Source organism: Castanea sativa, chromosome 2 (genome assembly GCF_040712315.1).
Source record: "Castanea sativa cultivar Marrone di Chiusa Pesio chromosome 2, ASM4071231v1".
NCBI lineage: Eukaryota > Viridiplantae > Streptophyta > Magnoliopsida > Fagales > Fagaceae > Castanea > Castanea sativa.
Window position 1 is genome coordinate 16,531,770 of NC_134014.1, and position 27,708 is coordinate 16,559,477.

The following is a 27,708-nucleotide window of genomic DNA, read 5'->3' on the forward strand; positions in this document are numbered from 1 at the left end:
GCCCCCTCACTAACATGCTGTTATGGAGACAAAGCCACAAGAAGTGGATTATTTTAGGGAGTGAGTCAATTTTCCATATCCACACTCCACAGAAAGGGGATTCTTGAGAATGGTCCAAAATGGCTAAGCGATAGTCCACATGATAGAATCCTCACCTGTGCCAAACATTTGGACAGGAATAGTTTTAATACTGTCTTTGATGTGTTAGGGTAGATCAAAAGAAATTAAGCTCCAATTCCAAACATGATTTTGGTTCAGGTCAGCCACCTTCAACTCACTCTCTGCTGAAGGTAGGGGTCCTTCAATAAGTTCCCAAAGCGAACTTCCCTACACTTTAGTTCTTTCCCCATTTCCATTTCTCCACCTAATGCCATCAAAATAGGTTGTAGATCCAAGCTTGATTGCTTGCCAGTTTGGTGAGGAAGGCAATTTATCCAAATCCTGTGACCTCCTTCTAGAGGCTGTGAAATACTTATTCAAAATAACTTTTGCCCGCAAAGATTCCTTTTCTTGGAACATTCTCCAATTCAACTTTGCCAGCAAAGCATTACTCTTTCCTCTAGCCACTTGTATCCCAAGTCCCCCTTCCTCTTTGGATTTTATTATATTGCTCCACCCCACAAGGTGTGTTTTTCTTTTCTGATCCATTGTTCCCCACAGAAAGTTTTGATTAACTCCATCCAATTTCTCACACAAGTGCACAAGGAGGGTTGAACCTTGCATCACATGATTAGGAATAGCCGACATAACTGACTTGACCAGGACTACTCTGCCAGCAAAGGAAAGGTAATTTGCTTTACATCTTGCCAGCTTTCTCATCACCTTCTCAACACAAATTTGAAACAATTTCTGTCTGAGCCTTTGTGCTTAAGGGTAAAGCCTAGATATTTACCAAAATTAGATGTGGACTAGATACCAAGTTTATCACACACTTCTTCTCTCTTTACTTGATCCATGTTGGGAGAGAAATAGATTCTAGATTTAACCACACTCACTTTTTGGCCTGATTTAGAGCAAAACACTTGCAACACCTCCGATATGGGTTCACAAGCCTCCTTCGTGACCTTTGCATACAAAATAAGATCATCTGCAAATATAAGGTGGGAGATTCTAATGTTCCCCTGTGAGGCCTTAAGCGGAATCTAGCTGCCTTCCACACACTTACCTTCAATGAGATGAGTGAGGAATTCCATACACAATATAAATAAGTAAGGAAATACGGGGTTTCTCTGCTTGATGCCATGAGAGGGGAGGAAACTATCCATCTTGCTTCCATTTGCTAGAATCGAAATACTTGTCGTAGAAACACAACTCATGATAAGTTTGGTAAGGTGATGGGGAAAGTGGAAAGCTTGGAGTACTTTGTGGATAAAGCTCCATTCTAATCTATTGTACGCCTTTTCCAAGTCCACCTTGATGGCCATATACCTATCCTTGCCCTTTTTTCTATCTAACGCATATATCATTTATTGGGTGATTAGGACATTATCCAAGCCTCTCCTTCCAGGATTGAAAGCGGCTTGCACAGGCAAAATAAGATTGCTTAGATACAGTTTGATCCGGTGCACAATAATCTTCAAGAGCACTTTGTAAATGGAATTACATAGGCTAATAGGCCTATACTGTGAAAGGGTCTCCAGGCATTGGCATTTTGGGATAAGGGTAATGAGGGTTTCATTAAGATAATCCAGGATGCAGCCTTGGGCAAAGCAATTTTCAATTTCCATCACAAACTGATTGTTTGACATCATGCCAGAAGTGCTGGAAAAATCCAGCATGAAGTCCATCTGGGCCAGAAGCCTTAAATGCCTTTAGGGCCCACAATCCGACCCTGATATCCTCCTCCAATACCTCCCTTCCAATCCTTTCTTGCTCCTCTTCCAAGAAAAAGTGACAGAGAAGCTAGAGATAGGAGAATTGAGACAAGACTTTCCTGACTTGATCATAAAACCCTCTTTGTATGTGTTCCCTGACTTGATCTTCCTCAAACATCCACTCCCCTTCTCTATTTTTAATACCTCTAATTTTATTCCTGTGTCTACGGTCTATAGTGGATAGATGAAAATACGAAGTATTTCTGTCTCTAAAAGCTGTAGCATTCATTCTAGACTTAAGGGCCCAGAATTCCTCCTCTTGAAGTAGGATAGTTGCATATTCTTCAATCAATTTCTTTTCCAACTGGATCAAAAACTCATTTGGACTATTGGCAAGGGCTTTTTGAGTTTCATTAATTCTTGTATGACCATTTTCTTTCTCATAAACACATTGCCAAACACATCCAAATTCCACCTTTTAGCCCTAACAATAAAATTCATGGTTGCCTCTAAAAGGCCAATACTCTCTGCCCAAGCACCTTGAACAACCTTCGGGAACTCAGGGTGAAGCAGCCACATTGTTTGAAAACGAAATGGCCTATTGGATGCATTTAGAGGTGGCCTGAATAAATCTACCAACACAGGGCAGTGATCAAAAAAGGTTCAAGGAAGGTGTGTTACAGTTGCTTTAGGGTACATAATTCTCCACTCAAGATTAGCAAAGCATATGTCAATTGTTTCCAATATGAGATCCGAAATAGGCCTCTTATTAGTACAGGTAAACCTTGGGCCAACAAAACCAAGATCAATCATATTACAGCTATCCAGACAATCTTTAAACTCTAAAGCTCTATTAATGCTCACTTGTCTACCCCCATACTTATACTCCCCATTATCAAGGTATGCTCCACTAATCACTCTTGGCTTAATTCTGCTATATATTCTAGTCCTAGAATAGCAGAGAGAAGATTACTATGGTCAAATCTGTCTGAAGTAGCTAAGCTTCACAATCTGCCCTAGCTGCCCTCCATGACAATTTAGTTTTTAGATTAATAAAATTTCAAACTGTGTCTATTGTTCCTTTATAGTGGATTCCAAAATCTTATTACTTTGTGGATTCAATAGACCCCTCAAGAATTTGAACTTTTCATTTAGAAGCTAAAATGTTTAGTTCTTTTTCCACATAAAAAGTGCGTCTTGTTTTCTTGTAACTTTTGCAACATCATGATTTTTTTTTTGGGAGGATCCTAATTAGTTTCCTATGTTGTAATTATAAGTTAATATCAATAAAATTTTTATTATTAAAAGAAAATGTGGTTCCAATCATTCGGTGAATATTTAAAAGTATCAACGTAATAGAGATTAAGAGTGCATTTAGCTTTTTTTTTTATTTGTTAAAAAAAAATCTTTTTGCTTCTTTTTTTTTTTGTAAATAATCTCATTTTTATTTTTATTTGTTCAAAATTTGTAGTTTTTTGTCACGTAGTTAACATAAAAATTATTAAAAATTATATTTTGATAAATATTATAAATAAGTTATTGAAAATAATTACTACCAAACAGATGGTAAATTAAATTGCTGAAAATAAAATATAAATAAATAAATAAAAGAAAAACTTTTTAAACCGATGCTTATCCAAAACTTTTCCCATCAAATTATTCTTCACTTTTTAACCGGGAATGACATTATCCATTATGAACTAGGGTCGGAAGAAATAGAAAAGGTAAAAAACATTAAAAAAAAGAAAAAAAAAAGAAAAAAAGAAAAGAAAAAAGAAAAAGAAAAGATAGGATGTGATAATATTGGAGTACGGATTCAGACTATTACAGAGAGCATGCCACATGCACAACTATCTATAATTATTAATTGCAACACTGCTCTGCTGAGTCTTTAGTGACTGACAACAGTGTCAAACTGCTACATAAAATATTTGTGTCGTGTCACGTGTCTCGATAACAATATAAAAACGTGCAACACGAAAGATGTGAAATTCAGTACAGTCAAACTGTAATAGAAAAAGGGGTTTTGGTTTTTTTTTTTTTTTTTCTTTATCGTAAAATCCAAAAAAAAAAGAAAGAAAGAAAAGGAATCCCAAGAATCACGTGCTGCATGAGTATTCGAGCTTTTGCCTTTTAGGTCATTACTCGCCTAGTTACACCCGGTCTGAAATATCATTTATTATGCCTTTTGCATGATTCTATCTAAAAGGAAATTACTGAATAAGTAAAAACAAAACATGACAAAACGTTGCTCAATAACCTGTAGTATTTAAAAATTAAAAAAAAAAATTATCATCACGTGGTTTAATTTTTTTTTTTTTACAATATAAAATTTTTACTTTAACTTAATTTGTATATGTGTGTGTGAAACTCTCTCTAAAAAACTTGAACCATGTCCCTTACCCCTACACCTCACAAGCACTTATACTTGTAGAATGATTTTCGCACCAAAAGTGTGCGGTGGTTGGTTTAATTCATTGCTAAAACTATCACACCCCATCACATATTTTTTAGCCTAAAAATCTCTAAAATGACACAACTTGTACTATAATTTGCTCACTTAAACATCCACATTAGTTGGTGGATACTCTTCTATAATACAAAAACTCATTCATTTTACACATTTTGGCTAAAAAAATACCCACATCAGTGGGTGTAAAGTTGTGCATAAATATACAAATGCTACAGTGACTGTAGATCGTGTATTTACTATTTTAATAATTTCTCCTCTCTCCTACATCTGACTCTCATCTCAACTCTCTCATTCTCATTTCATCACAGCTCTCTCTTTCTCTCATCTCAACTCTGCAAAGTCGATCAGCTTCTCCTTCTTCTTCGAAATCTCAGGCTTTGAAGACGAAAACAACGATAGCTCAGCGGAGATCTCGCACGCTACGGACTGAGTCCGATCAGCGAGTTTAGGCAACGAGTGAGTTGGGAACGCCAATGTGGGTGACGGAGAATTGATCGGACGGAGACGGAGACGGTGACAGAGAATTGATCGGACGAGAGAAATCCACAGCTGGGTGTGGGTGATTTTGTTCTGCGTTGATCCGCGTTGAGATCCGCGGTCGGCTAGGTGTGGGTATCCAAGGGCTCGATCTGCGTTGAGAATCCACGATCGAGCTTTGAGTTCCACGTCGAGAAGATGGTGGTTAGCTGGGTGATTTTGTTCTATTTGATCATTATGGTGGCTGGTGGCTCGGTGTGGGTGATTTTAGGTTTGTGTTGGGTCTGTAGCTCAACGGAGAAGATAATGGCTGGTGGCTAGGTGTTGGTGATTTTGGGTTTGTGTTGGGTTTGTAGCTTGACGGAGAAGACGGTGGCTGGTGTGGGTGATTTTGGATTTGTGTTGGGTCTGCGAGAGGGTTCCCGATAGGAAAGGGAAGGAAATAATAAAAAATGTAAAAAGAATAAATATTTTATTGAATAAATGTATAGAATAGATAAACTGATATGGGTGTATTGTAAAAGTAGATGTGTAAAATAGAAAAAATAGGTTTTTTCTTACAAAATAGACAGAAATTTGCACGAACTGATGTGGTTGCTCTAGAGAGTTCTGAGTTGTAAGAGCGTCAGCATCAACATCAGCATGTGTAAAGTTTTACAAAATAGAAAAAGTAACTGATTTTACACATTTTAAGCACACACAAAAAAAAAAAAAACACATCAGTGAGTGTAAAATTGTGCATAAATGCACAATAGCTACAATAATCGTGCAAATATGGATAGTTACTGTAGCTCTTGCATTTAATATTTTAATAATTTCTAATTTGCTCCTTTTTTTTCTTTTTTTTTTTCTCTCTTTTCTCCATCTGCAAAACTAACGCATTCTCTCTCTCATCATGTTCTTTACTAGAAACTTGAACCCCCGACCCTTACCCCCTACACCCCATAAGCACTTATACTTGTGAAGTGACTACCGCACCAAGGGTGCGCGGTGGTTGGTTTAATTCATTGCTAAAGCTATCGCACCCCATCACATATTTTTTAGCCTAGAAATCTGTAAAATGACACACCTTGTACTATAATTTGCTCACTTATAGAGAGTTGTAAGCTGTAAGAGCATCAGCATCAGCATGTGTAAAGTTTTACAAAATAGAAAAAGTAACTAATTTACACATTTTAAGCAAACAAAACTCATATCAATGAGTCTAAAATTATGCATAAATGCACAATAGCTACAGTAACCATGCAAATATGCATAGTTACTGTAGCTCTTGCATTTAATATTTTAATAATTTACTATTCGCTCCTTTTTTTCTCTCTTCTCCATTTGCAAAACTAACGCATTCTCTCCCTCATCATGTTCTTTCTTCCTCTAATACACACACTCCCACAGACACAAAATCAAAAATCAACCACAAAAATAAAAAATCAACCACTGGAACAAAGTTGTTGGATCGGTGATCGTGGATCGTGGATTGGAGAGGCAATTTGGATCGGTGATCGATGATGTGGGTATTGATGGTTGATCGGTGATGTGGGTTTTGATCGGTGGTTCTAGGTTTTGATGGTTATGGTGCTTGTGATGGAGTGTTAACGGAGATCGGTGGATTGGAGAGGTGTTCATCACCGTCACAATCGCCGCCGCCGCATGTGGATCGGTGCTTCTGGGTTTTGATGGTTGTGGTGCTTGTGATGGAGTGTTAATGGAGATCGGTGGATTGAAGAGGCGTTCTGGGTTTTGATGGTGATGTTGATCTGATTGTGAGAGAAAGAAGAAGAAAGAAGAGGAAGAAAAGAGAGAGGAAACGGCAAAAAGAGATAAGGAAAAAAAAAGAAGAAGAAAGAAGATGAAGAACAGGAAAAAGAAACAGGAGATAATATAATATTAAAAAAAGAATATAAAAATATTATTTATATAAAATATAGTGTATAATAGATGAACTGATGTGTGTGTTTTTTAAAAATGAGTGTGTAAAATAGAAAAAGTAGTTTTTTTGTGCAAAATAGATGATAAGTTTGCATCTACTAATGTGGATGCTCTAAATGTGTGATGGTAGATCCATGTAGAGATGCATATCTACCACTTACAATTCGTCATGTTGACAAATTGTGGCATACATTGTGTGTGTTTGGCAAAAATTATTTTTGCTAACTTATTTTACTATTCAACTTAGTTTTGCTACTATTCATGAGTTCTACTATACTATTTTAGCTAATTTTTACCTTTATCTACAGTGCTTTAAACAAAAAAGTTTTCAATTTTAGCAAATAAGCGAATCTCAAACAGACCCATTGTCTCATTTTATATATTCTTAGCTTTAAGTAACTCAGTGTACTATGCAATATGGATAGCATTGATCAGATAAACGCTTTGTTTGGTTGAAAGAGAGGGAAGAGAAAGAAAAAAACAATGAGTAAGGCTAAGTTTGGATTGAAAGGATTAAGAGAGAAAAGAAAAGAAGAGAAGGGAGAAGTAGCTCTTTCCTTAGTTTGGTTGGAAGAGGGAAGATGAGAGGGGCTGATTTGGAGTGAAATTTTTTTGGTGGAACCCAGCATTTTGCTTAGGGATGACAATAAAAGTCCGACCTGAGGATACCCAGTCCAGCCCGACCCTAATGGGCTAGATTTTACTCAGCCCGATAAATTATAGGGTCGGGTATGGGTCTTCAAAAAAAAACCTGAAGCGGGTCCAAGTCGGGTCCGGGTTTTTTTCATACCCAACCTAGACCCAAATCCGAACCTGGCCTGTTTTACTATAAATTATCCAAAACTCCTTATATATATATAAAAACCCTACCTGACTACTTCCTCTCATATTCCACACTCAGCCCTCACAGCCTCACTTTCCTCTCCCTCTCTCACTTACGGGCTCACCTTCTTCTCCTTCTCTCACTCACGCACTCAACCTCAAGCTCTGACCTCTGTCGCCGTTGCCATCACACGATCTTACCGCTGACCTCAAGTTTTGTCACCACCGGTCTCTAGATTGTCACAGGTTTGTTTCTCTCTTTCTTTGTCTTCTCTGAGCCCCGATCTGTCTTCTCCAAGTGTAGCTCAACCAAGATCTGCCACCTCCACCAAGATCTACCACCGCCAATATCTCTTTTTTCTTTTTTTTTTTAGGTTCGTTACTTGTGCCTGAAAGGGGTATTATTGTGTATATTCATTTGTGAGATTTATTTTGTAGATTTTTGAACTTGATGTAATGGTCACGGATTCGGATTTGGGGGATTTATTTTGTATATATTTGAACTTGTGGCAAATCTTGTTGTAAGGAAGGATTTTTTTTTTTTTAATGTATTTGGGTTATGTATATAGGATTTATGTATGGGTTTGTGATTTTTATGTATTATTTCTTGTGATTTCTGTATTTGGGTTTGTGATTTCTGTATTTAGGTTTGTGATTTTGAAAGGAAAAATGAGAAATCTAAAAGTAAATTATTGTAGATTTATGTGAAATTTGAAATCTAAAATTATTGTAGAAATCTAAAATAATTATTTTAAATTAAATTAGTGTAGAAATCTGAGATTTATTAAATTAATTATGGAATTTTTATTTTAAAAAAAGTGAGCCACGGTTTAGGCCTTGAGGACTTAGGATTGGGCCCTAAAGTGGACGGGACCCCTGGGGCCCGACGAGGCGGGTTTGGATCTGTGAAAAAAATCCATTTATTAACTGGGTTGGGTCCGGGTAATGGATACAGGCTCGCGGGTTGAGTTCGGGTATAAAGAAACTCGACCTGAACCTGACCCATTGTCATTCCCAATTTTGCTATCAGCCCATTGGTGGAAAAAGGGGGAAAGGGAGAAGTATATGGCATGATTTTTTCTTTTTATATCATAAAATTACTAAAATGTCCCTCACAAGTTATGTTACTATTTAATTTTTCAAGGGACATGAACTTAAAAATACACATTTTCCTTTCCTCTCTTTTTGTAAACCAAACAACAATCTTTATCATTTCTTACTTCCTTTCCTTCTATATCCAAACACCTCGAAGAAAAATATTTTCTTTTCTCATTCTCGTCGTTTCTTTTTTTCCTTTCTCTTCCCTTCCCTCAACCTCAACCACAACCACAACCAAACATACCGTAAAGCAAAAGAAGGGAAGATAAAAGGAAAAGAAATACTGTTTCTCTTCAATTTCCACCCATTTTGGACAAATTGCAAAAAATGGGTCCAAAGGAACTTGTTTCTATGCATTTCTTTTCTCTTTATTTAGCAACCTAATAGAGGAAATTACATTTAGTCCCTTCTTTTCTCTTCTTTCCCCTCCAAACATAGTGAAAATGACAAAATTCTAGGATCTCATAATAATGAGAAAAAGTAATATTATAGTTACAAATTATTTTATAACATTTTTATAAACTATTGTTATGGTCATCTTGACCCATCACTAACATCACTTACAAATAATTACTCACTACATTAACAGTTTGTAAAAAATGTTGTAAAATAATTTATAGTTCTAACATTTCTAATGTAGAATATATGTTTATGTTAATTTATTTAATAAATTAATTAAGTTTAAGCTTGCTCAAACTCAACTATTGAGTATTATATGTTTATATTTACAAACACTTGAGATTAGATTATGTAAATTTGTAAATAAATTCATTAAAAATATCAATTACTTAATAATTTATTGACAATATAGATAGTCCATTTGTAGTGCAATTATACATAATTTTCAACTATACAATGTTTGTGAATCTAATTTTTATAAGTTAAAAAAAATCATTTTATTTAATTAAATAAAATAACACAATTTCAATTTTAATTTTGATATAAATTATTATCATAGATTTGTGAAAGGAGTAAAAATATTTAGTTGTAGTGATCATCGTGTATTATATATAAAAATAATAATAAGTTAATCAGATACCTCATGAACAAGCTAAAGCTTGTTCGACAAGAAAATATGCCAAATTTGAACATACAATCTAATTTGATAATAAGCTCAGGTTTGGCTCATGTTTGAAATAAATTTAAATAAACAATCATGAACTTGCAATATACATTATTTGACTTAGCTCATTTGCAACCCTAAAAATAGGAGACACTGAAGAATAAACATTTTCATATCATGCTTTTAGTATTTTTAGTATTCGGAACAATTGAAAAATGCAAGTTTATAATGAAAAAAAAATCATACTCAACATGCTCAATAGAATGGAAGATATTTTTCATTATTGTTGATTAATGAACTTTTAACCTATAAGCAGATTTAGTATCTAAAGTTTAAAGTGACCAATTACAATTCCCAATGTTCTAAACTAAACTTTTTGGTCCCTCCATCATATTCCATTGATGGATATTTGGTTTAATTTTTTTTGTGAATTAGAATATGATTGGTAAACTTCAACAATGTAATTGATAGATTTTTTAATTACTTTTTTTTTGGTGATTGGTAATACATTAGTTTATAAGTTTTATGAAGTAAAATTTGTATTATCTCTAATATCATTCATGAGAAAAATTGCACAAAATCATTTTTTTTTTAATTATTATCATAAAATATGGGCCTTTCTATAATGGAAATGTGCTAGTAATGTAATATGACTTTCATCTAAATCTACCCTTAATTCTACTTTTATAAGTCATGATTAAATTATATGAACAATTGTTGATAAAGCCTAAATCAACCTAATATACTTAATGTGAGACTCAACACCCATCCACATAACAAAAAGTCAATTAATATCCAATCAAATCAAATCAAATCTTTGGGGAGTCATAATCTCCTATACTTAAATTCTTGACTTTCTTGTTAAGGCTAGTATTGTGGGGCAATGTCTCTAAGCCACATTTTTCTTGATGATAATTTTTAAAGAAAAATGCTAAAATTATTATCAATTTTATTTTAAGTGCTTTGTAAATTTAGTGATAATGAATGTAATTGGTGCAATATAAATGATGATGTCGAAAATATCACCAATAAGTTGCGAGCACTCTCCAACTCGAATCAAACCTGCAAACAGAAAACAAAGAGACCTAAAAGAGAGCACCGGTGTGGTACCAGCCAAAAACCCTCCGAAGATCAAGTTAGAATTTCTTTTCAACCCTAAAGTAATAGAGTTGAGTCAGATGTGCGTACCTTTAGTCATGGGGGTTTTGGATGTATTTATAGGGGTGAAGAGTCGATTTCCATCCCTTGACTATCAAGCTCTTTCCTTTTATGATTAAAACTCTTTCCATTCTCATACCTCAAAGAATTCCTTTCCTTATGAAATTCCTTTGATTAAGGCTAACGTGTAGTGCAAGAATTCTTCGTATTTATGTTTGCGTGAATCACACTCAGGGCCACGTCAGCCCTAATCGCATAGCGTGCTTTGAGGCAGCCTGGAGAGCGACGCATGAATTCTTCCTGTCCGTCTACCACCCATCCGTCCTCTTTAAGTCATATTACCCGTTACCTTATTGTAATCATACCAGCCATACCGTCATATTGGTTTTACCCTTATCAATAAATAATATAATAAATAAATTTCTAAATTATGTTATGTTTTATGTTTTAAAGTTGACATATTAATTTAATTATATAAAGAATTCATAACCAACTCTAAAATTTTGGAATTAAGTTTTGTTTGTTTATGGGGGTTTCTCTATAGCCACAGAAGTTGATTCTAAACTATCCTTGGCACGATAGAATTGGTTTGTCCCTTCTCTTTTTGAAGGTGTTGTCTTGTGTATCCTTGAAGTAACAAGTTTATTCCAAGGATAGTGGGGTTTTTCCCAGGGTTTAGGGAAATAGTGAAAAGGTTTTGGTGCAGTACAATGTTGGAGGGTAATGGAAGATATCACATAGATTTGGAGCCACTTGACCCTAACTGACAGGGAGGTTCCAAGATGTAGCCTAACATCTACCGACAGTCTAGAGGAATTTTCCATCATCGCAAAATTCTTCACAAAGAGAAATCTAAGCATTGATGTCATTGCTCGTACTTTCAATCTGATATGGAGGGCTCGCAATGGTTTCAAAATGCAAAACTATGGAGACCACATGGTCTTATTCACTTTCAACAACAAGAATGAGGTTGATAGAATCATAGCAAGTGAACCATGGAGTTTTGATAAGCATTTGGCTGCGATGCAGAAATATGACAAAGAAACATCGATAGGCGAGATTAAAGTTGGAAGGGCAAGCTTTTGGGTCCAATTACATGGCATCCCACCACGGTACATGACAAAGGAAGCGGCTTTGAAGATCAATGGAGTGATTGGGCAAGTGTCCATTTCCAAAGATTTCAAGGAAATTGATGGAGGGAACTTTCTTCGATTACTGGTGAGTGTAGATTTATCTTTACCTTTATTTCGAGGCAGACTTATTACTCTAGAGAATAGAAAGCAAGTTTGGATAAGTTTCAAGTATAAGCGCCTTCCAAATGTATGCTATTGGTGTGGTCGCCCAACCCACGATGACAAGGATTACGAGACATGGATTAACAGTGAAGGAATTCTAAAGCCAGAGGACAAACAGTTCGATCTAGGATTACAAGCTCCAGTTTTCACACCAACAAGAAAGATGGGAATGACAGTGCCGGGATACTACACCTCACGGAAAAAATCTGAAACTACCATTGCACATACACCTATGGAGGCCGAGGTGAATGTAAACTTGGATCAGCTACCGACGATACTCAAGGAAAAGGAACAAACTGGTGGTCTGAGTGCAACCAACAGTCATAGAGCCAGCCCACCGTTCACCAACGAGCTGAAGGGTAACGTACAAAACAACGTTAACTGTGAAGTTGAATTGCAATCCCAAACGGGGCGAAACAATAATTGTGGAGTTAATTCTACCTTTGAGACGGATATGAATTCCGAGCCGTTGATGGATCCACCTCAGCAAGACCTTGAATTGCATTCAACCTTCATCAATACCTAATCAGTTGCTCCATCGAATAATGAGGGATTCAATAAGCAATTAAAGGGGAATAATTGGGACTTGAAAACACGAGACAACTGTAAGGCAACAAACCTTTTTTTAGGAAAACAAAAGTCATGTGCCACCAAAACAGATGCTTGCCATGACAAAATAAGTAAATCATACGACTCCTACAAGACGGCTAGGGTTTCCAATCCATCATCAGGTACACTTCGAGTCCTCCCAACCTGGACACTAAAAACACGTCAAGCAACAACCAATTCAGCCCCAGTTTCAGAGCATCTTCTAGGCAGAAAACGTGGAGTCCTAGAATCAAGTTTTGAACCAGATTTTCCTAGCAAACGTCAACAAACTACCCAAGGCAGCAATGATGAACAACTCGAAACGGCGAAGGCTGTCCAACAACCCCGCCAAGGCCAATGAATTGCCTCAGCTGGAACTGCTGTGGATTGGGGCAACTAGTGGCAGTTCATGAACTCACAGAATTGGTGAAAGAACATACGCCCACCATTCTCTTTCTCATGGAAACAAGAGCAAAGGATCACAAGCTCAAAACACTTTGCTCAAACCTCCACCTAGAGAATGTTTTCATAGAGCCACGAGTTAACACAGGGGGCAGATTGGCCCTTTATTAGAAGGATGGAATCAATTTTAAAGTCTTGGATTCAACTCCAACCTTTATAGATGCAGTAGTAAACCCAGGACTGGATGACGGTTAGCGGGTGACGAGTTTTTACGAAAATCCAACAACAGCCAATTGGGAACACTCTTGGGCACTACTAAAACATCTAAGTCTAAAAATGGATTTACCATGGATGTGCGTGGGGGATTTTAACAAAATTACAAAAGCTGATGAGAAAAAGGGGGGGCCCAGTAGACTAGAAAGACAGATAAGGGAATTCAGAGAAGCATTAGATTTTTGTGGATTTCGGGATTTGGGATTTGTTGGTGCACCTTTCACTTGGTGTAACAACCAATTTGATGGGGAAGTAACTAAGATCCGATTGGATAGAGGGGTGGCAACTCTAGCATGGATACAATTATTCCCAACGGTCCGCATTCATCACATTCAAGGTACTTTATCTGACCATTGTCCTTTGTGGTTATGTTCTGACGATGAGAATGTTAGATTCTATAAAAAAATCCAGGCCTTTTCGTTTCTAAGCTGTTTGGCTAGAAGATGAAGCATGTGAGGGGATTATCAAAAGAGCATGGAATGGCCATAATTTTGGGGAGCCGGTTGGGAGGTTAATTGGCAAGGTAGAGGCATGCAGGTCAATTTTGCAAAAATGGAGTAGATTGAGTTTTGGTAATATACGGCACATGCTAAACCAAAAGAAGAAATAACTAGCCAAAGCCGAGTCCATGTCAATGGCTGGCGCAAACCATGAACAGATTTGGGTCCTAAGAAGGGAGGTGTATGAACTCATGGTGAAAGAAGAATGCTTATGGCACTAGAGATCCAGGGCGGAATGGTTGAAGAGTGGAGACATGAACACGAGTTACTTCCATAGCCGAGCAACAAAACGTAACAAAAGGAATTTTATTTCCAAGTTGCTTTTGGAAGATGGATCAATGGTGATGGATGACAAACAAATTGGAGACAGATTGGTGGAGTGCATCAAGCAAAAATTCACATCCATCTTGCCTACAAATTTTGACCAGATTTTGGAAGGGATTGACAAAAAGGTTAGCCCAACTATGAACCCTGATCTAACAAGAGATTACAATTTACATAGCAGATGAGGTTGAATTTGCTCTAAAACAGATGAAGCCTCTAATAGCCCCGAGCCCGGATGGTATGTCTCCCATTTTTTTCAAATCTTGTTGGAAATTTATTGGTCAAGATGTCATTGATGCTTCTTTGGCTATCCTAAATTCGGGTAACATGCCAGCTAGTTTAAATCACACTTACATAGCACTTACACCAAAAAGAAAATCACCAGAAAAAGCAACTGATTTCTGACCTATAAGTCTTTACAATGTCTTGTACAAAATCGTGTCTAAAACAATAGTCAATCGTCTAAAGAAAATCCTCCCAAAGTTGGTGTTAGAATCACAAAGTGCATTGATGTCAGATAGACTAATCTCAAACAACATCCTTGTAGCCTATGAAACCCTCCATCACCTCAAAACAAAAACAAAAAAAGGGGGAAAAATAGGGTACATGGCCATTAAGCTGGATATGAGTAAAGCATATAATAGAGTAAAGTGGGTATTTCTTGAAAAAGTAATGGAAAAAATGGGATTTGACAATAGATGGATCTCTCTTATTCATTCTTGCATTCAAACTATCTCATTCTCTGTATTGGTTAATTGTGAACCCCGTGGCAACTTCACTCCCAAAAGGAGTTTTCGCCAAGGGGATCCGTTATCACCTTATTTTTTTTCTCTTATGTGCAAAGGGGCTACATTCACTTATACAACAAGCTGTAATTTTGGGTGCAATCAAAGGAGTCTCTCTTTGTAGTGCAACCCCAACAATTTCACATTTGTTCTTTGCCGATGACAACTTGCTGTTTTGTCGGGCAACTTCACAGGAGTGTACCCACATCTTGGAGATTTTAAAGCAATATGAAGAAGCATCTGGGCAACAAATAAACCAAGGCAAAACTCAACTCTTCTTCAGCCCCAATACTGAGACGTGCATGCAAGAGGAGATAAAAAATTTGCTAGGAGTGGTAGCCACAACCAACTATGAAAAATATATTGGTTTAGCCTCTTTTGTGGGAAGGGGAAAAAAACAAAGATTCAGTTATATTAGAGAAAGGATTTGGCACAAAATGCTAGGTTGGAAAGAGAGATTATTGTCACAAGGTGGAAGAGAAGTCTTGATAAAAGCGGTACTCTAAGCCATGCCCACTTATACCATGAGATGTTTCAAACTCCTAAAAAGTCTATGCGAGGATATTGAGTCCCTAATTCGGAAATTCTGGTGGGGTTATAAGGGGGAAGCACGCAAGGTACATTGGGTGTAATGGAAAATTATGCAAGCCAAAGTGTCAAGGAGGTTTGGGTTTCAAGGATATTGAGAATTTTAATTTAGCCATGTTGGGAAAACAAGTATGGCGGCCGCTCCACAGAAAAGACTCACTTTTTTCAAGGTCTTCAAAATGAGATATTTTCCCAATTGCACGATATTGGAAGAGGGGGTGAAGGAGAAAGGATCATACGCTTGGCAAAGTATTCTACAAGCACGAAATGTGGTTCGATTGGGATCAAAATGGAGGATCGGGGATGGGAAATCAATTCAGATTAGTGGAGAAAGTTGGCTGCCTAACTTGCATTCTAGCCGTGTAATTTCACCCCAAAAAAATCTTCCCAACAACAGTCGGGTTTGCGCCCTTATCGATGAGGAGAACAGGTGCTCGCTTGAAGAACTGATCCACGATGAATTCCTTCCACATGAAGAAGAGTCAATCATAAGGCTCCCTCTAAGCTTAAATGCCACGGAAGACAGACTGATATGTGCAGAAACACAATCAGGCCATTACATTACCAAATCGGCATACCGAGTCCTGACAAGAAAGGCAGAAGTCTCAATTCCTAGCACGTCCAATCCAGCGGCTCACAAGTAGTTCTGGAATGAGATTTGGTTTATGAACGTACCAAACAAAATCCGTCACTTCATCTGGAGGGCAGCAACTGATGCACTCCCAAAAAAAAAGAACTTGCAATTGCGAAAAATAATTCAAAGTCCAACCTGTGATCGATGTGGTGAGGACGTTGAAGATAGTATACACGCCTTATGGGGATGCCAAATAGTGAAACATATCTGGTTTAACTGGAATGCAAAAAGGGCCGGGTCCACTTCCTTGCCAACGGAGAAAATTTACAATGATGCTATTGAGCAATTGCAAGAGTTTCGCTTGGTGCAAGAAGAACCACTACAACAAGGCATGGTATCCCACCCAGCTTAATGGTTGCCACCCCCACCTTCAGTCTACAAAATAAATTTTGATGAAGCGACTTTCATAGACAAGGAGTCGGCAGGATTGGGAGTGTTAGCTCGTGACTCAGATGGCATGGTTATCGCCTCCCTTTTGGAACGCATCAGACTACCACCAACGATTGCAAACCTAGAAGCTCTGGCATGCAGAAGGGCCATCTTCTTCGCACTCGAAATTGGACTCCAGGATGTGGTATTTGAAGGTGATTCAGAGGTTATTATCAACCACCTTAAAGCAAACCAGCCTTGTTTGACACCATTTGGTCACATAATAGAGGAAGCCCGAGCACTATCAGCTAAGCTAAGACAAGCATCTTACTCACACACACGGCGCAAAGGAAATAAAGTAGTAAGCTCGCAAAATTAGCAAAAAACTTGTATGAACCACAAGTGTGGATGGAGGATATTCAAAGCAACGCATTGCAATTTGTATTTCTTGACAGAGGCTTAATGCTTGAATAATGAAAAGTTCATTATTGTTTTCTAAAAAAAAATTAATTAATTAATTATAAGTTTCTTGTTAATAAAATTTGACGCAGCTATAGTGCTAGTCTTTTTTTTTATCCTATGATTTCTAGGCAACATTTTTACTCTCTATAGAATTTTTTATTTATTTATTTTTAGAAATTAATAACAAAAGAAGTTTAAGTACAGCATAGGTAGGGTAGAAAAATCCCGAAGCATTGGGCTTAAGATACATGTATGGGATCTCAATAAAGTATTAAAGCTTCATTTATCTCACACCCCCTTTGCCAGAAAGTCTGCACCAAAATTTCCTTTCCTCTTTCTTTGCTTGACTTCAAGAGAGTGGAATTTGTTGAGAAGGTAGCTGCAATCAAGTATCAAGACACTCAAAGGGTGAGATTGAAAAGTTTCATTCCCAGATTGTTTCAGCTAGCTAGGTTTACAACTATCATGGCATCCAAGTATATATCCAACTCCACCACAAATCCGAAAAATCTTTACCCTTTCCTTATTTATTGATTAGACCCCTTCTCCCATTGGCATCAATTATTGAATCAAATGGCAGGAACTCCAAAACAACAGACAGAAATGAATGATCGGGCCCAAACTAGTGACCATTTTTTCAATAATTCACACACTACTTCCTGTTCTGCATACATTTCATGTGGATAAAGTGAACAACATGGACCACTCTCGATTGGCGGGAAAGAGAACAATTAATTGTGGTAGATCATCACAAAAAAAAAAATTAATTAATTGTGGTAGTGTACCTGTGCATTAGGCTTAATGTTAATATCTCGCTGACGTGGATTCTGGGGACTTATTTCGTAAAGAAGATAATATAGTACTAGATTTTCCTTGTGACCTATAGGCAGTATTCGGTGTTGGATGGCTATAAAAAGCTCGTTTTTTTCGCAACTAGAACTCAAGCAAACCTTCACTCTTCTGCCCCAAACCTTGTGATTTTCTAACCTGTCTTTTTTTTTGTCTTGTGTTACCCAATTAGTAATCCATTATGGGCAGCAAGTTGGTGCCAAGTTCAGTACAACAAAGTGAGCTGAGCGTGTTAACCATGTCCGACCACGACATCATGAACCACATTTATGCAACCCATGTTCATGGTGACGAAAAGTTTGATGTTGAGTCTCTTTTCGTTCTCATCGAAAACATCCTTAAGCGTGCCACACTGATTGTTGACCATGTTGCACTGGTACACTACCATAATTCTTTATATTAGAATAAGATGCTCGCTCTCTCTCTCTCTCTCTCTCTCTTGTTTATTTTCTTTCTCTTAAGTCGGAATTTTAACTTGGACTGATCTCTCTCTCTCTCTCTTGTTTATTTTCTTTTTCTTAAGTCGGAATTTTAACTTGGACTGAAGCAGTCCATAGTTTGGAATACACTATAGTGAGGTAGGGTAGCCATTACTTTTACCAAAGAAATTGAAAAACCTCTTCAGCCTTAACGAAGTGGAATTAGCACACTAGGTTGCTTTTCATTTTTGTTAAATGAGGGATATGTAATGCAAGTCCATTTTGTTGGTATGAGCATATAGGTATGAGAATCAAAGTTGATGCATTTGGGTGTGTTCTAGATTAGTGAGGCTAGACAAATATTAAAATTTTAGAGTTAATTACAACAATCTTCATAAAATATTTCTTAATTATTGTAAATGGTTAATGATAAACAAATGAAGTGATGTGACCATACAAGAACCAACAAAAATGCCAACTCAACTAACATTACTCACAAAAATAATTTTCCTCTTTATTCTTCTCAAGACAATTATTTACACTCACTGTAGGGTACCCAAGTACACTTGGAGAGCTTGGAAGACAAGACCCCTAAGGCCAACTTTAATCCACCATTGTGTACACTGAAGAAAATTTCCAGCGAGGTAATCAGAATGATATAATTTTATTTCAAAATAATTAAATTAATATTTATAATTAAAAGTGTTTAAATAATGCTTATGTGATTAAACTCATTATTTCTTAATTTATCAATTATTATACCACTAAGCGTCATTTTAAATTATTAGATTAGAATTTTTCATAACAAAAGATTTGTAATGTCAGATGCAATGCAAGACTCCTGGTGAGGAAATTGCGCACAAAACAACAATGTCAATACTTAACAAACTGTCAAGCTATTCGTGGGATGCAAAGGCAGTGCTCACACTTGCTGCTTTTGCTTTGGAATATGGGGATTTCTGGCTACTTGCCCAACTTCACCCATCAGACCAACTCGCCAAATCAATAGGGATCTTAAAGCGAGTACCTGTTATCTTAAGGCGCCCAGGCCTTCAAAAACATCGAAGAGCGTTGGTTGAACTTAACAACCTGATCAAGGCCACATTGGAAGTGATAGAGTGCATCTTTGAGTTGGAGAAGCTATCTATCTATGATACAAGGGATGTACCTGCATTGTTAATTGCCATGGACCGTATTCCAGTGGATGTCTATTGGGCTATCATAACGGTTGTAGCTTGCTCAACTAAGATGTGTGGACTCACTAACGAAGAGTAAGTTTTGATCAAATCATTGAAGTACTTCCCGATCCTATACGTGTTTTAAGTCTTATTAATTACTATAAGAGCAATCTTGTTTTCACAAACTTTAGTCAAAAACCTTTCATGAAGTTTCATCTCCACGTTTTCTGATGTGAAATAGGTATTTAGTATTACAATTGAGTGAAAATTAAATCTTGTGAAAGATTTTTCAATATAAGTTGTGAAAATGGTATTGTTGTTGTTATAATATAAGTGGGTACTTAATAGAAAGAAATCTAGTCATTGTTGATAGTTCTAAAAAGATATTATCATTTACCATTAAAATAAATATTGATTTATACATTTTTTTTATTAAATTGGGCTAAATTACCATACAGCTCATGGTGTATATTGGTGTCCGTGACCAAAATGAAATCGTCAGAATCCCCTTCAAAAATCCTTTAATAATTTTATTCTAATAGAAACTTTAGGACTTCAAAATTTAGGAATTAAATTATTTGTGTGACTAGATTGTAATAGAGTTAAACTACAAGAAATAAAATAGGTTGTAATTGAAATTTGTCCCCCATAATCTGTTAATTTGGACAAAAGCTTAATAATTTCATTTTAATCAAAATTTTAAGGGGTAAATTATGAAAATTAAAATTTTGAGAACTAAATTGAGTTATAATATATTGAAGCAAACCACATAAAATAAATTGTAATTTTTCCATAAAAAAATTAACGCAAATGGTTGCCCACTTTTCAGGGAGCAGGTGCAGGAACTATCCCACTTTGCTCAGAAGCTCAACATTGTCCTCAGCATATTAAAGAAGCAGATTCAACTTTGCAAACAACAAATAGGTAAAGGCCACTAAGCGGTTTCGTTCTTAAGAATGCATAGATGCTGAAAGCTATCTTGCCTATCTATGTTGCAAAATGCAATGCAATGTCTTCAAAATGGACCACACTGCTCATGAAAAATCCTTGTTTACACAGAGGATCTGGAGGCTCATCGAAAGATCAAGAAACTCTTACAAACCCCTAATGAGATTATGGAGGTTTTCAAGGCGCTTATTTATGCCAAGAATAATCTGCAGCTGCTCATTGATGGTTCTACTCAAAAAACGGTGCGCTCTTTTAACCCGTCGTTATATAGTTTGTTACCATGACTGTTAACACTTATCACAACCACAAGTTCAATTGTACTGCTAGCTACTCTCTTCTTTTATCTTAAGACTAAAAACACCAATTGACTTTTAAAATAAATGAGAATTAAACCTAAATTTTTTGTTCAATCATAAATTGAGCTAACTAAAACACGTACAAACAGCAAACAGGTTATGTTTATCCAAAGCGTATGGAAATGGAATTAAAAAAGGTTATAATAATTGTATCGCTATATATATTTGCTTTATAAACTTAAAAAAAAAAGCACTATATGTTTGCCATTCATAATTGTCTTTAAGATTCTCAGGAAAAAATTGTCTGTAAGATGATATCTTCCGGATGCCATGTTCTAAAACAATGTCACGCGTGATAAAACACCAAATATTTTATATATGGAGAGAATACCACACATGCAATATTGCAACCAAGGTTCAAATAACTTCACCTTTTGTCAAGAAATAATTGTGGAATAGGATCCAAGGTAAAAGCATTTTCTAAAAGTGAGAAAGAAAAGAAAAGGGGCTTGGAAAGAGAATAAAGCACCTTTGTCATTTATACCGGCAAAAATGGTGTGAAGAATCTAAACATTTTCATTAGTTATAATTTAACTTGACTAAGAGTATTCACAATGAGGTTGCTAAAATAACTAAATAGTCATTTTAGCAACTCAAACACCAAAAATACACTTATAGTAAATTTGTTATTTTGTTTCATTGCTATAATCTTTAACTCATTACTATAGTGGGGAGATAGCAACCCACTGTAACTGAGAGTTATTCGCTGTTCACATTATTTTATTAGTCTCCCACACACCGTCTTTCCCACAGGAAAGAATGTTTTAGATGAAAGTAATAACAATAAAATAAAATAAAAGTAACAAAGCAGGAAAATAGGAATAAAAAATAATATTTAAATGGAAAGTTAAAAATTTTAAATGCTTTAATGTTGGATGCATTGTAAAGTGGATTGTTAAAATAGATAAAAAAACTTTTTAAAATTCTAAAAATTGTAATTTTTAACAATTTTACTATGAGCGCTCTAATATAGACTTTTTTAAAAATAGTAATAATAACGATAAAAATTTAAATATATGACGTTCGGTTTCATTACCATTTCTTTTTTCATCAGGCTAAAACATTGATTTTTAATATGGACGAAAGTTGAAGTCCTGCTATTAAAGTGATAACTTTTATTTTTTCAAGAAGGAAAACATAATATCATTACAAAGATAAAACCATGTGTCAACATAACAAAATACCAAGTTCTTTAGAACCCACTGGCAATTTAATTTCGTTGAATCACGTGCAATAAAAAAAAAATCAAAGAATAAATAGTTTATCGGGCATGAATTAGTTGGTGCTAATATTTTTTTTGAGCAAAAAGTTGGTGCTAATATAGAGACTCTCTGATGTTCTCAATTGTATTGACAAACAGGTGAGCATTGAAGTGTTAAAAAAGAAGAATATTCTATTGTTCATTTCGGGCGTGGACATCTCTGTTGATGAAATTTCGATCTTAAAGCCAATTTATGATGCAATAAGGAAGGAGGAGCAGTATAAGATTGTATGGATCCCGATTGTTGACCAATGGAACGATGACACGCGTAAGAAGTTTGAGATGCTCAAGTCCAAGATGCCATGGTACGTAGTGCAGTACTTTTCACCCATAGCTGGCATCAGGTTCATCAGAGAGGAGTGGCACTTCAAGAACAAGCCTATTATCGTGGTGATGAACCCAAAAGGGAAGGTGGAATGCCCAAATGCAATCCATATGATTCGGGTATGGGGAATGAGGGCATTTCCTTTCAGTAGCTCTGTTGAAGAAGCTCTATCAAATGGAAGAGACTGGATGGGATCCATAGTGACTGGCATAAACCCAAATTTACATAATTGGGTAAAGTTAACTTAACTAATACAAGTTCTAAAACTCAATTGCTTAGACACTAACACACACATTCACAAATGAATAAAAATATTTTATCTTACTCTAAATGTTCCACTTTATATTTTGCACAACTTGCCATGCATATTTTTTTTCCATTTAAAATAACAAAAATTATAATATAATTGATGGAGTATAAAGTAAAAGTAGACATATGTGATTTAATCTCACAAAAAATTAAACTAGTGATGTTCATGCAGAAAAAAAATTGATGATTAAAACATTTTGCTCAATCAGATCAAAGAGGAGAAGTACATTTTTTTCTATGGTGGCAAGGACAAGGAGTGGATTCAACAATTCACTAAAATTGCAAATGCCCTTGCAAACGATCCAGTGATAAAGGATGCAAGGGTTTCTATAGAGTTGCTTTGTGTTGGACAGAGCAACAAAGGTGAGGATGACCATAGTATCTTAGGGCATTTCTGGAACCGTATAGATAGCTTTTTCTTTTCCAAAACACAGAGGAAAAGTGAACCCGACCCTGTGACACATGAAATCCAAAAGTTGCTTTCGTACAAGAATGAGAGTGGATGGGCTGTGCTTAGTAAAGGGTCTAGAGTGGTGGTGAGTGGACACGGGACCTCATTTTTGAAGGTGTTAGAGGAGTTTGAGAAATGGAAAGAATACGTGCGCCAAATAGGCTTCGAAGTTTGCTTCAAGGAGTACCATGACAAGCTTCTTCACACTACTCGACGTTGTTGCCGTGTGGATATCCCCATTACTACTGGAAAGATCCCAGAGCATATGAAATGTCCCGAGTGTCCACGAATCATGGAGGCCTATATTAGTTTCAAGTGTTGCCACATTGACGGTGCTATGAATGGACTGCATTAGATCCCTACTTCTCTTTCTGCTAGCTTGTATTGCTACTAAATAATAATATTATGTTTAAGACTCTTCTTTTTATGCTAATATAGTGTTTAAGATTTTCTTGGTTAGTAACCAGTGCCACTAGTATGAGGGTGTGTGTTTGTTTGAGTAATGCTTCGATATAAAAGACATCTTGATTCATTTGGTGACTGATGCACACATTTGTGGGGTGCATCTTTGTATAACGTCAAATTGTGACATTGCAATAAGAAGGAATCTTCATTTATAAGTATGACACTTTGCTAGCATTTTCTTTTTATAAATAATCTTTTTTTAGTTTCAAAGATGGAACTTTGAAGAAATATAATGCTTCTTAAAGCATTGACAATATAGATTGTAAAACTATGCAAAAGCTATTTTAGCACCCAAATCATAAAAATCATGCTACATCAAAAGTGTTGTCTAAAAATTTATGACATTCAGCTACAGTAAAATATTATATATGTTACTCAATAAAAGAGGATAAGCTAAAGGCTATGAGATGTGAATGGAATGGGTTCATATTTGATATCACAATTTGCCATAAAAATATTTGTTAGCCTTGGATTATTTTAAATAACTCAGAGACATGGAAGAACTAAGAATGGAAAGAGTTCTCTTCCTCTTTTCTCTCCGCTCTATAAAAGTGCTTTGTGAACGTGTCTCCTTTATTGGGAGTGGTGTGTGAGTGTTTGGAAGTTTGAGCATGTGAATGTCTGAAAGAAAATGGAATAGAAAGAGAAACTGATCTCAAGGTTAGAGAGAGCAAGATTAATGAGAAAAAAAAAATGAAAGCATGTATTCATCTTTCATCCCACACAAATGGCATTAGCGAGTACAAGATATTTATAGGTTGCTAGATGAGCATGATCATATCTAATAGTCTCTATTCTAATTAACTCATAATAGAGTCTATAATTATTTAGAAGTAATTACAACGGCTATAATAGTAAAATGAAGAAGTTAATAGATATCCTAAAATTATTGGTTTATAAGAGATATTTTTAAAAACTTTTTATGAGAAAAGACAAAAAATAACCAATTTTTTTAACAATTTTTTATATATCTCATAAAAGTAGTATTAAAACCTTTCTAAAATGATCTATTAATAAATACTCTAAAAACACTCGTTAATAAAACTCAATAATAAACTAGATTTTGGTTAAATTTACTAATTAAAACGACACGTCATGCAATTGTTATTATGTAGAGATTAATAAACAGGTTGTAGTTTCACTTAGATATCATGCTTGACCTACAGCCCACAACACATTTTAATAAGGAAAATTGCAAGTCATTCAATACCAACGCTAATTGACATTAGAGCTAATTGATTTGTGGTGATAATGGCAATTTCCATTTGGATAGTGCCATTCCAATTTCCTCGACTTACCAAGAAAATTTTTGATAACTTGAGTATTTGGATGAAGGCATTGCTCATATCCCAATGTGCATAAGGGATAGGGTTAAAGAGTTATGTTTAGTCATACTATGAAGCATTTTGGCTTCAAATCAAAGTAAGCCTGGCAAAACAAAATGGTTGGGGAAAAAATCCCTTACATTGATCTATCAAGGTTTGGATGAAATAATGGTTGAGAAAATTGCAAATTCATCCAAGTAAGCATGGGAGATTCTTCAAAACTCTCTTAAGGGAGTTGATAAGGTGAAAAAAGTTTCCCTTCAAATATTGAGAGATTAGCACGAAATCTTGCACATGAGACAATTTAAATTAGTTTTGGATTACTTTTAATTTTTCAAGGGTTTTGTTCATTGTGAATCAAATAAAAAGATGTGAGAACTTGGTTGATGATTGTGTAGTAGAAATAATCCTCCAGTCATTAGCTTATGAAGTTTGATTATATCATCGGGGCGATTGAGGAGTCAAAAAGTTTGGAGTATTGAACATTGGCAAAGATTTTGGGATTTCTACAATCTCTTGAAGAAAGACTCAACAAGAAGAAGAAATAAGAGCCTTTGGACCAAATCTTACAATCAAAGCTAGCTTGCCTTATATGACAAAGGATGGTGTCAAAGTAGTCAAAGAGGCCAAGGATTTGGAGATGGTTGAGGAAGAAGACCTTATGAAGGAATGGTCGCTAATTATGAAGAGGAAATTTCTCAAAAATTATATGGCAAATTTTTCATAAAATGTATAATTGATAAGATAAATATTATTTTTACAACATTTTCACAATAAATTTTAAGTGACAAGTTGTTACTGGTAGGATAAAAAAGTAATTCAGTGATAAGTTCAAATTAAAACTAATAACAATTAACCACCTATAATTTGTTGTGAAAATATTATAGAAGTAACACTTCTCAATTGTTAAAAATTTGGGCATTGTGTTTCTAAATATAGTAAAGTTGCCAACAATGTTAAGCAGAAAGCCTAGAGCCTGGTGCTTCTCAATGCTTGTGATTATGGATTTAGTTGATTAGAGTAACAAATATTTGAAACTGGATTTGCCAGTTTTTTTTTTTAAGAACAGAGTAATGTGTGACAATTTTGGGTGGAATTCAAATTAATTACCCTATTGACGTGTTAATATTTTATGCTATGCCTTTGTCCGTCAAGTAAAGGTTTGTGCACAAATTTTGTCTAGAGGCAACTTTTTTTTTTTTTTTTTTCACATTATAGTGCAAGATAATAGCCTTTGTTTTAAGTTAGAACTATGTTATAATTACAAACTATTTTATAATATTTTTTCACATTAATATTAAATTTTTATTTAACAATAATTACTACTACATTAATAGTTTATAAAAATTTTAAAAAATATATGTGTACCTAATATTTATCTTTTAAGTTAATAAATTTAAATAAATAAAAAAAAAAAAGGAAAAAGACAACAGAGAAAAAGATATTTTCCAATGGGGAGGAGCATATTCTGTTCCTGATGTTGCGGAACGATGCATAGTACCTTACCTGACAATGTGGTCAGTGGTCACTACTAATTAGCTAAAAACAAAAACAATGTGGTACATTGATTGATGTGTTATCGCCTCATTGGATTATGCCCAAAAAAAATGGTTACCAGCCCCACCTATTCCTATTTGCAGTAGTAGTACTGGGTGTTGCACGTGAATTTTATCTTGGAGTTCCCCCGCATATAGATCCAAATGGGTGTGGCGTGTCCGTGTGAGTCATCACCAATTATTCTATGTCTGGTTGTACTTATAGTTGGGGAATGGGAAGAGAAAGGAAAAGAGCAAGAGAAGAAAATATTTCTCTTGAAGTGTTTAGAAAGAAAAGAACATGTGAGCATTATGATAGAGAAATTTATATAATACTTGTAATTTTTAAAGGTTTTGTTAATATGTGCTATAGGGCACATAATAATTAATTATTTTTAAAAATATTTTTTTAAAATTGAAAAAGTATTAACAATTTTTTCAATTTTTGAAAAAACATTTTTCAAAATAAATGGCTTAATATATACCCTAAAAATTGAAATTAAAAACCGGACCATTTTTTTAAAAGTATTAAAAATTGAAATTAAATTCAATAAGGACAGAGTGTAAATCTTTTAATTTACACTAGCCAATAAGAATGTGTCATATTAAATTTTTACTTAAACTTAATATAAAATCAATACATCCTCTTATATCTAATATTATCTTTAAAACAAAAAAATAAAAAAAATAAAAACTATTTTACTGATCTCACTGCTTCTGTACACTACCTTGGGTAATGGCTTGATTCTTGTTTCATCTAAGAGCATTCACAACCAGAATTTCAATCCTATTCTATTTTACCATCTCAAAAAGTCACTTTATCATTAATACCATACCATTTTACAATCCCTCCAACAACCCAACTTTTATTTTCCTATTCTACTCATTAAAATAATATTTCTACACAATAAAATAATATATTCCTAATTACCATCATTTACAATACACCACACTATCCCCATGAACATCACCCACGGCCACCAAAAATCACCACCACCATGGCAACCCTCACCACCACCACCACCACCACCACCACATCAGTCACAAATCCACCACCACCAGGGAAAAAAAAAAAAAAAAAACCAACGCCATACTCATACCCACGGCCAAAACCCATCACTGAGAGAGCCACCAACCTCTCTTTCTCCCTCAACCTCTAGCACCGGCCAAAACTCATACCCACCGGCCAAACCCTTGGCCAAAACCCACGCCAATCGCCGATCCACCTCAATCGCC

At 35.4% G+C, this 27,708-nt stretch overlaps 1 protein-coding gene across 2 annotated transcripts; it reads left to right on the forward strand.

Moving 5' to 3' along the window:
- Positions 1 to 17,967: 17,967 nt before the first annotated feature.
- Positions 17,968 to 23,574, forward strand: LOC142623625 (protein SIEVE ELEMENT OCCLUSION B-like). 2 transcript variants are annotated; one of them, XM_075797067.1, is made up of 7 exons: positions 17,968 to 18,276; positions 18,871 to 18,963; positions 19,145 to 19,590; positions 20,327 to 20,421; positions 20,557 to 20,687; positions 22,162 to 22,620; positions 22,906 to 23,574. In XM_075797067.1, exons 1-7 carry the CDS (start codon positions 18,082 to 18,084, stop codon positions 23,500 to 23,502), a joined length of 2,016 nt encoding a protein of 671 aa, XP_075653182.1. In that variant the 5' UTR covers positions 17,968 to 18,081; the 3' UTR covers positions 23,503 to 23,574. The 2 variants fall into 2 exon arrangements, with proteins under 2 accessions (XP_075653182.1, XP_075653183.1); XM_075797068.1 differs by lacking the exon at positions 18,871 to 18,963.
- Positions 23,575 to 27,708: the final 4,134 nt, after the last annotated feature.

Bases quoted from the DNA above. Each gene is read 5' to 3' on its own strand.
- LOC142623625 (XM_075797067.1), top strand. From the start codon at position 18,082: ATGGGCAGCAAGTTGGTGCCAAGTTCAGTACAACAAAGTGAGCTGAGC. The intron at 18,277-18,870 runs GTACACTACCAT...CACTCACTGTAG, and splicing joins TTGTTGACCATGTTGCACTG to GGTACCCAAGTACACTTGGA. The intron at 20,422-20,556 runs GTAAAGGCCACT...TTGTTTACACAG, and splicing joins ACTTTGCAAACAACAAATAG to AGGATCTGGAGGCTCATCGA.